The sequence below is a fragment of the Citrus clementina genome, unplaced genomic scaffold (genome assembly GCF_000493195.1).
Source record: "Citrus clementina cultivar Clemenules unplaced genomic scaffold, Citrus_clementina_v1.0 scaffold_5, whole genome shotgun sequence".
Classification (NCBI taxonomy): domain Eukaryota; kingdom Viridiplantae; phylum Streptophyta; class Magnoliopsida; order Sapindales; family Rutaceae; genus Citrus; species Citrus x clementina.
This window is the reverse complement of record NW_006262201.1, coordinates 1752678-1766592: the sequence shown is the minus strand read 5'-3', so window position 1 is coordinate 1766592 and position 13915 is coordinate 1752678. Positions and strand designations below refer to the sequence as shown.

The following is a 13915-nucleotide window of genomic DNA, read 5'->3' as shown; positions in this document are numbered from 1 at the left end:
TTCTTGAAGATGAAGACATGGCACTCATCCTTCGAAGTTCCCTTCCAGAATCTTATGAACATTTTGTAGATACTCTCATCTATGGCAAACAGACCCTATCTTTGAAAGATGTCAAAGATGCACTAGAATCCAAGGATTTGAAGAAAAGATCATAGGTGAAAGATCAAACCAATGCAGAAGGTTTAGTTGCCAAAGGAAAGCCAGAAAGGGAACACAACAAGCCGAAAAAGAACAATAACCAGAAAGATAAAGCTGAAAAAAAGAAGAAGAAGAGGAAGTGTTACTTCTGTCAGAAAGAGGGACACTACATCAAGGATTGCTTTGAGAAAAAGAAACTAGAAGAGCTACAGAAGAAGTCAAATGAGAAGGCTGCTGTAGCTTCAGAGGATGAAGGTGATTATGATGAAGCTGATGTCCTAGTGGCTGAGAGACATCCAACTGGTGAGTGGATATTAGATTCAGGCTGCTCTTTCCATATGTGTCCAAACAAAAACCTCTTTAAGACCTTTGAAAGTGTGAATGGAGGGAATGTGCTGTTAAGGAACAATTTGGCTTGCAAGGTTGCTGGAATATGAACCATTAATTTAAAAATGCATGATGGTTTCACTAGAGATTTGCACCATGTAAGATATGTCCCTGAACTAAAAAGAAATCTAATATCCCTATGAATGATTGACCAATCAGGTTGTACCATTAAAGCTGAGAATGGAGAAATAAAAGTTTCTGATCAAGGTAAAATTGTAATGAAAGGGGCTAGGAAAAATGGGATGTACATACTTGTTGGATCCTCACTTGGGCATGGAATCTCAGCAAGTGTTGTCAGAGATAAAACTAAGCTCTGGCATATGAGACTAGCTCATATCAGTGAGAGAAGTCTCATGGAGCTAAGCAATCAAGGTTTGCTTGGTGATCACAAAGTTACTTCCTTAAAATTCTGTGAGAAATGTGTATTTGGGAAGGCCACAAGACTGAAATTCAGTTTAGGGAGAAAAGAAACCAAGCAGACTTTAGATTACATTCACTCAGACCTTTGGGGGCCTTCATAAGTGCCATCTTTAGGTGGAGCAAGGTACTTTGTGTTCTTCATAGATGACTTCTCCAGGAAAGTTTGGATTTATGTGTTAAAACACAAAAATGAAGCACTAGGAAAGTTTAAAGAGTGGATAACTCTCATTGAGAATCAAACTGAAAAGAAGATAACGAGGCTTAGATCAGACAATGGGCTGGAGTATTGCAGCAAAGAATTTGAAGACTTCTGTAAATCAAAAGGCATTGCAAGGCATAGAACTGTCACCTACACTCCACAGCAAAATGGGCTAGTAGAAAGAATGAACAGAACCATAATAGAAAGGGTAAGATGTATGCTGCTGAATACGAACTTATCAAAAGGTTTTTGGGCTGAAGTAGTGACTACAGCTGCCTATTTGATAAATAGAAGTCCATCCTCAGCTCTAGGTTTCAAGACACCTCAGGAGCTTTGGTCAGGGAAGCCACCAGACTTGACTAATCTAAGGATCTTTGGGTGTCCAGCTTATGCACACATAAAACAAGGAAAGCTTGAACCAAGGGCTGTCAAAGGGTATTTTTTGGGTTATCCAGAGGGCATAAAAGGATTTAAAATATGGACCCTCAATGGGAAACCATCCAGAATACTAATCAGCAGGGATGTCACCTTTGATAAAGAGCAAATGCTTCAGTCAAAGCTAGAAACTGAGATTAAAGCTACTGAAACAGAGGAAGAAGAAAGTGCTGGACAGAAGGTGGAGCATTCTGATAGTTGTAAGACTTCTGAGCAGCCATCAGACCAATCCAAGGAAAGAAAGAATCCATCAGGACTGGAAACATATCAACTTGCTAGGGATAGAGAGAGGAGAGCCATCAAAATGCCAAAGAAGTACGGCATAGCTGACCTCATTTCCTATGCATTGATAGTAGTTGATGAAGTAAATGGTGGAGAGCCTTTGAGCTGTAAAGAAGCTTTGTGTTGTGGTGATAAGCTGAAATGGTATGCTGCAATGCAGGATGAAATAATCTCTCTAACGAAGAATAATAACTGGATCTTAGTGAACAAACCACTTAACAAGAAACTAGTTGGCAGCAAGTGGATTTTCAAATTGAAGGCCGGAGCTTCAGAAAATGAACCACCAAGACATGAGGCCATACTTGTGGCAAAGGGATTCACACAAAGAGAAGGAGTTGACTTCAATGAAGTGTTCTCACCTGTAGTTAAATACAGCTCCATTAGGTTGCTGTTGGCCCTCTCTGCATATCATGACCTGGAGCTGGAGTAGATAGATGTTAAAACTGTCTTCTTACATGGTAGCCTCGATGAAGAAATTTTCATGGCATAGGCAGAAGGGTTCATTGAGAAAGGATCAGAGGACAAGGTGTGCTTATTGAAGAAGAGCTTGTATGGCCTCAAGCAATCCCCAAGGCAATGGTATTTGAAGTTTGATGAGTTCATGATAAGCCATGGGTACTACAGAAGCAAATTTGATAACTGTGTGTATTATAAACTCTTATCAAGTGGTGGAGGCATCTATTTGCTTCTTTATGTGGATGACATGCTTATTGCATGCAATAAAAAGGAAGAAATAAAGAAACTTAAGGTGGAGCTCAGCACTGAATTTGAAATGAAGGATTTGGGTGCAGCTACAAAAATTCTGGGTATGCAGATAATAAGAGATAGGGAATCCAAAGTTTTGTATCTATCTCAAGCTGATTATGTGAAGAGGGTGTTAACCAAGTTCAATATGGAAGATTCAAAACCTGTTTCAACACCTCTGTCAGCTCGCTTCCAGTTATCTAAGTCACTGGAACCTACAACTGATGATGATTTTAACTATATGAGGGAGATACCTACTCTAGTGCAGTTGGCAGCATCATGTATGCCATGGTATGCACCAGACCTGACTTGGCTCATGGAGTTGGAGTCATCAGTAGGTTTATGGGGAATCCAGGGAAGGATCACTGGAATGCAGTGAAATGGGTACTAAGGTATCTTCGAGGAACTGCTGTCACTGCCATCATGTTTGGAAAAATAAGTGGAGCATCACCTGAAGTTGCTGGGTTTGTGGACTCTGACTATGCAGCAGATAAGTATAGAAGAAGGTCTATAACAGGTTTTGTGTTTACTATGTGTGGAGGTGCTATAAGTTGGAAGTCTTCCCTGCAATCAGTGGTTGCCCTCTCAACAACAGAAGCTGAATATATTGCACTTACAGAAGTTGTCAAGGAGGCAATATGGCTGAGAGGGCTGGTCTCTGAATTGAGGTTTAAACAAGAAGTGGTTATAGTTGGCTGTGATAGCTTAAGTGCTATTCAGCTAAGTAAAAATCCTAAGTATCATGTGAGAACTAAACATATTGATGTTAGAATGCATTTCATAAGGGATGAAATCAGCAAAGAAGTAGTGAATGTGGTTAAGGTGCCATCTGAAGTCAATCCAGCTGACATGTTAACCAAGCCTTCGCCATCAGTCAGGTTCAGGGACTTACTGAATCTGATTGGGAGTGTTAGCTTGTGAAACAAGTTTACTGGTGCTGTGTTGCAGTGAAGGGAGAGGCATAAACAGATTAGAACTAAGGTGGAGATTTGTGAAGCCGAAGTTAGTTATAATCTGTTATGAACTTGCTGAGGTGGCAGGTGAGCTGGCATAAGTGGGATCCAAATCGAGAGTTGGTTAGTTAGTTAATAACAGACTGATTCATTGCAAGTGGATACACACGTGAAAAGCATACATATATATAAGCTATCTCTAAGATACTTTCCAATTTATAGAGCAGAGAGATACACTTAAGCATTACAGAGAGAAAACGCTAAAGATTAGAAAAGTTTTAATTTGTAATTGGTGACTCAGTTCTAATCCATCATCTTCTTGTTCAATAAAGCTTCTGCCCTTGCTGGCTTTTACAGCCGTGAATGTAGGTTCCTTTGTGGAGCTGAACCACGTTAGTTTCTTGGTGTGTTGAGAATCTTTGATTGCTCTGTTCTTCTTTGTTCTTTTTCGTAATCTTGTTTTTTATCAATTCTGGTTTCGTGGGTTGCTTAATTCTTGTTTAAGAGAGTGAAATAAACTCGTTTGCCATAACAATTAATATAAGAGAAAGTAATTTATTTTGGCTAACTCCTCCTACATTTGCTAAGCCATTAACCAAAATGATGAAGAATATTAATAAAGTAAGTTTGATGGATACAAAAGTACTATTTCTTTGAATCAACAAATATGCAACATAAAAAAGGGAGTGGCCAATGTGGTACACACCACAGAATTAAATTTGCTAAGCCATAAACCATGTGATGATAATGATATTACCATCTTTGGGTCCGGGATTATGACAACTGGTGATTCAAGTGGATTATGTGTTGATGCTAATTTTGATCAGTCTTCATCTGTGGCAGAGAATGTTGGGGGAATACCAGTATATTTGAGTGCAATACAGGAATGGATGATCGAATTTGGATATTCGTTCGTTTCCATATCAGTTCGGACAGATATTTCCTGGTATGCATCTATATCCATATACTATCAAGAGGTTTGGTGGTGGTACTAGTGCTTAAGCTTGCCTTTTTGTACTCTTTATCTTCTGTCAGTGTTAGTTCTTATCAGGTATAGGCTTGGAAGGCCATCAAAGCAGTATGCAGCATGGTACAAACCAGTTCTAAAAACTGTGAGGCTTGCTATTGCCCTCATTACAATGTTGAACAATCAGAGTCGAGCATCTCGACTCTCATTTGCAGATGTAATAAAAAAAGTGTCCAAGTTCAGTAAGACTAATCCTGCTTATATTTCTTCCAATCCCACAGAAGTTGAAAGGTATGTGGTGGTTCATGGACATATCATACTCCAACAATTTGCAGAGCTTCCTAATAAAAGGATCAGCAAGTGTGCATTTGTGTCTGGTCTTTTTGAAAAAATGGAGGAAAGACGCCACACCAGGTCTTTGGTGAAGAAACAGGTGGTGCTGAAAATAAATTCAAATCTGAGAAGTAAGTATGTTCTAGGAACCGATTTTAACATTTCTTTTTTATTGAATGGAGTAAAATCTAAACATTTTACGTATTCTTTTGTCTTATATTTTCTGTGATACAAAGTTTCTATTTGACTTTTTGGTGTTATTATGTTATTGTGGATCTTATACACAGTGTCTTTGCTATTGAATCTTTAGGTTTATTACAGTAAACTAGTATTCACAGTTCCTGTTACTGGAGTAGAAGGCAAATGTGACATTAGAAAGAAGCATGATCTTGCCCCTTCGGATAGCCCCACCATCTTTGAGCATATTTTCTTCTGCGAACATTTATACGATCCTGATAAAGGAACCATCAAGCAGGTAGTTTATATTTACTCATTTTCCCTTTAATTCATTTCCTTGACTAGATTCATGTGAATTATGTTTATTAAACCGTGGTTTCTTATGCTGACTGTAATGTCTGTATAATGGCCAGTTGCCGCCTCACATCGAGACTAGTGTGCTAAAAGAGAGTGTGGCTGATGATACTGCCTGTAGAAAGATAAATGGGAAATGTAAAGAGGAAAAGCATGATGGTGCTGTTGACAAACAGGCGGATGCTGTCCATAAGAATCGCTTAGCCACCTTAGATATTTTCGCAGGTTGTGGTGGCTTATCTGATGGCCTACAGCAAGCAGGTAACTTTCAAAGTTCCGTGAGCAAGTAAACCGATTTAGGTCTATTTTGACTGACAAATATCCAACTAAAGGTGTGTCGATAACCAACTCGGCAATAGAGTATGAGCAACCAGCAGGAGAAGCATTCAAGGTTAATCATCCAGAAGCTTTGGTGTTTATTCACAACTGCAATGTGATCCTGAGGTTGATGTTTGCTTTCATTTGAGTATAATAACTCATGGCTTTATGTTCGATTCAGTGATAATTGCTTTGTAATCAACTCTTATATCTTCAGTAAATCAATGAATCAAATGCAGGGCTATCATGTCAGCATGTGGGGATGCTGATGACTGTATTTCAACTCCTGAAGCTGCAGAGCTAGCAGCAGAACTTGATGAAGAGACAATTAAGAATTTGCCTCGGCCAGGACAAGTGGATTTCATCAGTGGAGGGCCTCCTTGTCAGGTACATCGATCAATCCTCTAGTCTACTTCTAGGATTTATTTTGTAAGCAATTCTAACAATAAATGTGTACAATGGACTTATTAAGTTTAGCTATTGGTTCTTTGTTATTTCCAAGGATTTTCTGGAATGAATAGGTTTAATCAAGGCTCTTGGAGCAAAGTTCAATGTGAAATGATCTTAGCATCGTTGTCTTTTGCTGATTATTTCCGCCCCAGATTTTTCCTTCTGGAGAATGTAAGGAACTTTACATCATTTAACAAAGGGCAAACATTTCGCTTAACTCTGGCTTCTCTCCTCCAAATGGGTTATCAGGTAGATACAATTTTTTATTTACTCACTCATAACTTTATGGAGGGGTACCTATCAAAATTCCCTGAATTTGTTTCTCCATTTCATTTGTCAATTTAATCTGAAAATTGTGAAAGTATCATGTAGCTTATATAAATTATTCATCTAATTTGTTGTTGTAGGTGAGATTTGGTGTCCTGCAAGCAGGAGCATATGGCATGTCTCAGTCTCGTAAACGTGCATTCATATGGGAAGCATCACCTGAGGAAACCCTTGCAGAATGGCCTGCGCCAATGCATGTGTTCACTGGCCCTGAGCTAAAGGTCAAGTTAGCTAGAAATTCCCATTATGCTGCTGTTCGAAGCACCGCAAATGGTGGTCCTTTTCGTGCAATAACAGTTAGAGATACAATTGGAGACCTCCCAGCTGTTGGCAATGGGGCTTCTATAACAACCATGGAAGTGGGATTTTCTTCACCTGTCTGTGATGCTCATTTTATCTTTATTGTTGTTCCTTCTACCAAAGGTCTTGTTTCTTGTATTTTCCTACCGTGCAGTATAAAAGTGAACCTGTGCCATGGTTTCAAAAGAAAATCAGAGCAGATATGCTGGTCTTAAATGATCATATATCAAAGGCAATGAGTGAGCTGAACCTTATGAGGTGTCAAAAGATCCCAAAACAGCCTGGTTCCGATTGGCGTGTTCTTCCTAGTGAGAAGGTGTATAGTTTTTCTTTCAGATCTAACTGAAATTATCATTTCATAATTGCTTTGGTTTTAAACATTTTCCTTTTCAAATTCCCCCTCCAGGTTCGATTGTCTAACGGACAGGTTGTAGATTTAATACCCTGGTGCTTACCCAATACAGCTGAAAAGCATAATCAATGGAAGGGTCTGTTCGGAAGGTTGGACTGGGAAGGAAACTTTCCAACCTCCGTTACTGATCCTCATCCGATGGGTATGGTCGGAACGTGTTTTCACCCAGATCAGGATAGAATAATCACAGTTCGTGAGTGTGCTCGATCACAAGTAAGTCTTTTTGGCTATATATGTAAATATCCTGCAGTTAGTTGGAATGATGAAAAACCAGAATGACCAAAAATAATTTTCATGCAGCACCGGTGACACTTTTAACTTGACAAGCTAATTTTTGAATCAAACAAGATAAATTTTGCAACTGTTTCTGCTGTCATCTTATGATACAACTCTGCAACTCAGAGTTTAAAAAGAAGCAAAAAGAATTGGATCTAATCTATCACTCCAGCAAAAAGAAGCAAAAAGAATTGGATCTAATCTATCACTCCAGCAAAAAGAAGCAAAAAGAATTGAAATTAATGGAGAAACAGAGATAGCAGGTGAGACGGCGAGAGAAGAAGAAATATTTGCCAATCCATTCCTTTGTATGACGTGTTCCCCTCTACATATATCTTTTACCCCTGAACATTACACGTGTAACTAATAGCACCAACAAAGTAATGATTCAAAGAAAAAACAGTCACAACAAAATAACAAAATCGCAGCTGCCATCTTTTCCACTCTCTTTGTGCCTTCTCGAATACGAGCTGGACCTTTTATGTGCTCCTCGACCAGCTGGGCTTCTTCCTCTGTTTCAAGTGCTGACTTATCATTAATCTGGGGCAAAGTTGTATCATCTTACCCTGCTCTCCTGATTCCCGCAGGGTTTCTACGATAGCTATAAATTTGTTGGTGACATCCAACACAAGCATCGGCAGATTGGAAATGCTGTTCCACCTCCTCTGGCGTTTGCACTGGGGAGAAAACTAAAGGAAGCTGTAGAAATGAAAGCATCAACATCATAGAGATATTCATGTGTTCTGTGAAATAACTGTTCTTTGTTAATATGAAAACCTACTGTTTTTATTTTTTATTTTTACAACTTCGGCCTATTTCTTAGTAACACACCAACACTAACCCATCTGAAGACATTGGGCCACATTTTCTGAAGTAACTAGATTGATGATATGTAACCTCTTCAATTTATCTCCCTAGCTCATATTTGTAAGAAAATTTTCATAATTTTAAAAATATATTTTCTCTTTAAAATATAGTTCATATAATTCTTTATTATAAGTTTTATCCTTTTCATATTCATACTCATATCAACGTGATTAGCCAACAATAAAATTCACCGCAAAATTTATTTGGAAGAGTAAAGGTCTGTGTATCTTTGCTTGAAGAGTGGAACTAATAGCACCTTATATTTTTTTACTCAAGCCCCCCCCCCTCAAAACCTATTTTAAGTTTTCAAAATCTCTGTTTTAAAATTTCAGTTTCTTTTTTATTAAAAAAATATTTAACTTCTTCCACAAACCTCATATTAGGGATATTGTTTTTACAAAATTTTGAAAGTTTAAATCATATATATTTAATTAAAAAGAAAATTCTATATACTTGAATTGAGTAGAACTAAAAATGGACTTAAATAGTTATTATGTAATATACAAAGTGTTTGAGAGAAAATAAAAAAATATAAAAGACTTTGGTGTAGTTGTGTGGGAGTAATGAAGTAGAAAAAGAAACTTATAGAGAGAGAGAGAAAAATATAAGAATTTAATTAGATTTATTTTGTCTTTTAATATAATTAGAGAACTGTTTTAAAAGAATTATACAGATCTGCCAACAGTTATAACTCTGGCTTGAATTTGGGGCATTACACTTCTCCATTCACTTATGGGTCTATGAAAACTTAACACTTCTTAAGAACATATGGGCTTTTACACTTATGTACAGCTAATTAAGACTAGGTTTGGGCGAATGGGCTTTTACAATTTTAAATGGTAAAAAAGATGATGTAAATTATAAATTATAAATTTAAATTTATTCACATTTTATTAGTATAATAAGTTTGAATCAATTTTGTATTTGGAGTGATGTAATAATATTTTTATTTAAAGATCAATTACTCAACTCTACATATGTTTGATTTTAATTGTAATGTGCACGTATTTAACTCTTAAAATTTATAATAAGTATAAATAATTCTTACAAAAACATAAATGTTAAATAATAATCATACTTTGGATGTTTTTGATTTATAAAAAAAAAAAAGATGCCACTTATATTTGGATATCGAAAAAGAGAAAATAAACATGTCATTTAAACATATGCAATTTAAATATATTCATATTTCAGCCAAATTTAGACCCCACTCAGATTTCAGATTAAAAAGCAAACGCTATCTTACATCATGAATTCAAAATTTGTAATTAACTTTATTCAAATGTCTTTATACAGTTGTTTTATTAGTTCAATATAAAGATATATTCCAATATTGACATTAATAGTTAAAATCAAATAACATAACAAAATAACTATATATTTAAATATTGATTTACTGGGATCAAACAAGGGATTGGATAAAACTTTGTAAAAATAATCCAGTCATACAAAATAATGATATTGCCATACATGTGCCTTTGTTTTCCAGATTTTGTCAGATTATACATCGGATTCTTTGAGATTTGTATTTGACTTTTTACTAAATAATAAACTTTATTTAATTTCTTTGGATAAAAAGTTGTAAAAATAATCCACTCGTACAAAGTAATGATATTGCTATACATGTGCCTCCGTTTTTCAGATTCTGTCAGATTATACAGCGGATTTTTCGGGATTTATATTTGACTTTTTATTAAATAATAAACTTTATTTAGTTTCTTTGGATAAAAATTTATAAAAATAATCCAGTTGTACAAAGTAATGATATTGCCATGCATGTGCCTTAGTTTTCTAGATTTTGTCAGATTATACAACGTATTCTTCGGGATTTGTATTTGACTTTTTATTAAATAATAAACTTTATTTAGTTTCTTTGGATAAAAAATTATAAAAATAATCCAGTCATACAAAGTAATGATATTGCCATGCATGTGCTTCGGTTTTCTAGATCCTGTCAGATTATACAGCGGATTCTTCGGGATTTGTATTTGACTTTTTATTAAATAATAAACTTTATTTAGTTTCTTTGGATAAAAATTTATAAAAATAATCCAGTCATACAAAGTAATGATATTGCCATGCATGTGCTTCGGTTTTCTAGATCCTGTCAGATTATACAGCGGATTCTTCGGGATTTGTATTTGACTTTTTATTAAATAATAAACTTTATTTAGTTTCTTTAAAACCACCACTATTCTCTTTAAAACCATCACATTGTTTCTTATAAATACTGACATGTACTTTATCCTTCATGTACATATCACATAAGGTCTCATTTCCAAGTTGTAAACTTTAGAAATACTCTTCTCACAATGATATTTCTGTCAAAATCTTCAACGAAAGTTGTTAAAAGAGGAAGAAAATGTGGAGAAACATCAGAAATAGGAACATCGGAAGGCGAAGACCAAGAAGATGATGATGATCATAAAGAAAGTTTAACCTTATCGAATCAGCGATTTACCAGAAATTATTCGAGGTGAGAAATATAAATTTCAAATTAACTTCATATTGCAACTTCTCCTGTAATTAACAACTATATATTCATGAAGACCGTGTATATGAATCACTCTCCATATTCAGTAGCATCAGATTTAACATTCTACGATTTAGCTAAAGGCACTATTTTTCCACTCTTATCAGACATACAGCCATGCAGGCCGAAATTGAGCAAGCCTCGTCAGTGCCGCCATTTGCTCTCAAGACGAGATTCAAACGGATAAATGGGGTAATTTAGCTTATGTCTTTGCTTAATAATATAATTTCATTCTCAATTATTTAATCACCTTCAGGTAATTAATTAATTAAGCCATGATCTGTTATTTACACTGCTTTAGCTTCGTGAACACTGATCAAAATATAATTGCATGTGCCCTGCAGGCGCTGTCAACTAGTTCTGCTACGACCGATGGATTGCATGTCCATAAAGAAGTTGTGGTATGTTATTGCTGTCTATTATTATAAACCTCACCCACCGATATTCATTTAACTTAACATAGAGGGGTGCCTATCAAGATGCCCTGATTTTTAAAGTAAATATATTTGAAAAAATAGTAAGTTGTGGGGTGGTGCGAAAAGCCTGAATCAATTTCTTAGGTTCATACCACTTACAGGGCTTAAACTTGAGTGACTAGCCAAAGAAAGCTGATTGAAAACACTCGGTCAAGTCCTGGCCAAGATCTAATACAATTTCATCAAACAATTGTTGAGTAAAATTATCTTTAACTTCCAAATCATAATTGAAAGTCCTTACGAAACACTTTTTAATTGCCAAACCAGTCCTAAATTGAGCCTTAATATTGGAATTAGTTGTGCAATTGTGTCATAGTTAAAATAAACCCTATTGTCGGTATATGTACAATCACCTCCGATTAGATTATTCATCTATTTATTGTTGTTATTATAGGTGAGGTCTGATGCATTGGAAGCAGCAGCACACGATGTGTTTCCATGTCGTAAACAAGCATTCATATGGACAGCTTCACCTGAGGAAACAATGCCGGAATGGCCAGAACCAATGCACGTCTTTGCCGGCCTTCCTGAGCTTAATGGCAAGTTACCAAATGGCGCTCATTTCCGTGCAATAACAGTTAGAGATACAATCGGTGAAAGTTCGTGAATGTGCGATTGATCTCAAGTAAGTCTTATCGCTATTTTGATATCTGCTATTGAGATTTGGATTTAGTGCTGATATAAGATTTGTGCGTATCTTCTTACAAGATTGTGATCAGCACTGGATCAAGGTTCGTGCAACTGTTTAAATGAAAAATTTGGCCAGAACCAATGCACATTGGAAATGTTGTTCCACCTATCCTGGCATTTGCATTGAGAAGAAACTAAAGGACGAGTGGAAATGAAAGCATCAACATATAATGTGGAGATAAGATGAATACATAAATCCATTTTTGGTTTACAGGTCTTTAAACTAATTACCCAGTTTATCCATGTATTGTAAACAATGATCTAAAACATTGTTATTCTCTACTTAATGGTAGTGTCGTTAAGGTGCACCAAATTTAAAACCTTACCACTAATATAAATAATTAGTACAGAGCGAGTAAGGATCGATCCCACAGAGACTATGCTAGTTATATTTATTATTAACTCCAAAGCAAGATTTAAAATAAAATAATAGTAATAATAATAATAATAATAGTAATAGTAATAATAATATAAATTAATCTAACTAAAGAAAATGCCAATTAAAAATAAAAGGGGGATTTATGAATTTTTAACTAAATAGTAAGAAATAAAGAAATTAAAATTACGAACAAGAATTTAATAAAAACTCTAATTAAAGGAGAAAGAAATAATAATGATGAAAACTTTGGTTAAAGGATCATTCGCCACCACCAAACATGCACATAATATATTAATTCTATCATCAATTTATATTGAAACTATCAACCGTAGACAACAATAAGCCCTGTTAGTCTCAATCTTTCCTTAGTGTGTCGTTAGGCAAAATAAGCTCTTCACCTAATCTCTAACCATTAAATAATTTAAAACAAGCTCTTTAAATTTAAGATAATGGAAGCATTAAACAAAGAAAGATATTAGGTTGATCTAGGCAATAAACACACAAGCTCGGATTATTTAACCTAGGTTATGTTCTTCAATTGAAATCACTGATTCCAACCTGCTACTAATGATTAAAATATCAAGACAATTACGGATCAAGAATTTTAATCTAGCAATAAAATTTATTCAAGTCCTATCTAATTGGCCACTCAAACAAAACAAGAATAAACCATGAACATTAATTATAGAAGAACATAAACAATCTCAATTAAATAAATTGAATGATAGAATTTAAATTTAATTGCATAGCATGTTTAGGGTTTTGAATTCACCCTCAACCAAATAAAAATTTAGCCTAACATAATTAAATTGGGAATAGAAAAATTGATAAAACCAGTCATGGAGATTAATTCAAGCGGCTGTCTTTTTCTTCAATTGAATTCCGGCTGCTGATTTTTTTCTTCTCGCGGCTGCAATGTCAAATTCTCTTCCTCGAATTGCGTCTGCACTCCTTTTTGCTGCCTTGCTCTCCTCTCCTCTTGGCTGCCCGAATTCTTCCTATTTATAATGCTTTGGCTTTGTTTAAATCCTTGCCTGGAGAGAATTAAATTCCAAGCTCAAAACCGCCACCTCATGCTTCAATTAATAAGCCAATAATGATTTCCTAAAGCCAAAAGACTTTATTCTCTTTCCTTTCACGTGGCCACTTTTGGTTTGCAATCTTTGTTTTCCAATTTTGCTTTCAAGTGATGGCTTGGCTTCCCTTTTTCTTCTTCCGGCTGCTAGTTCCTCAAAATCAAAAGCCAAAAGTTGGCTTTTATACTGCCCAAGATTGGCCGTATTTTAAAGCAATTAATTTGTTTCCTTTAATTGCCATGCACATGCCATTTCAATTCTTTATTTCCAATGCTTTGTCCACCACTTGTTTAGGCAATTCACGTGCATGAAATATGGCCATTTCTTTTTTCTTCTTTGTTCAATTTGCTTCCCATATTAACCAATGAGCAAGCCAAAGCCACTTTAATGCTTGCACATGTTATTACCCTTTAAGATTCTTG

General features: G+C 35.5%; 2 protein-coding genes across 2 annotated transcripts in view; both read left to right on the top strand.

Moving 5' to 3' along the window:
* Positions 1-13915, top strand: part of LOC112098537 (putative disease resistance RPP13-like protein 1) — a 69845-nt gene that overhangs the window by 46227 nt on the left and 9703 nt on the right. Inside the window, exon 3 of the mRNA XM_024185128.1 lies at positions 275-279. The gene's annotated coding sequence lies outside the window, so the exon portion shown is untranslated. The remainder of the gene's footprint in view (positions 1-274; positions 280-13915) is intronic.
* LOC112097668 (DNA (cytosine-5)-methyltransferase 1A-like) lies at positions 4335-8200 on the top strand. Its single transcript, XM_024182950.1, has 11 exons — positions 4335-4504; positions 4610-4958; positions 5169-5333; positions 5449-5650; positions 5722-5833; positions 5947-6094; positions 6185-6406; positions 6565-6843; positions 6939-7100; positions 7191-7409; positions 8060-8200. Exons 1-11 carry the CDS (start codon positions 4335-4337, stop codon positions 8198-8200), a joined length of 2169 nt encoding a protein of 722 aa, XP_024038718.1.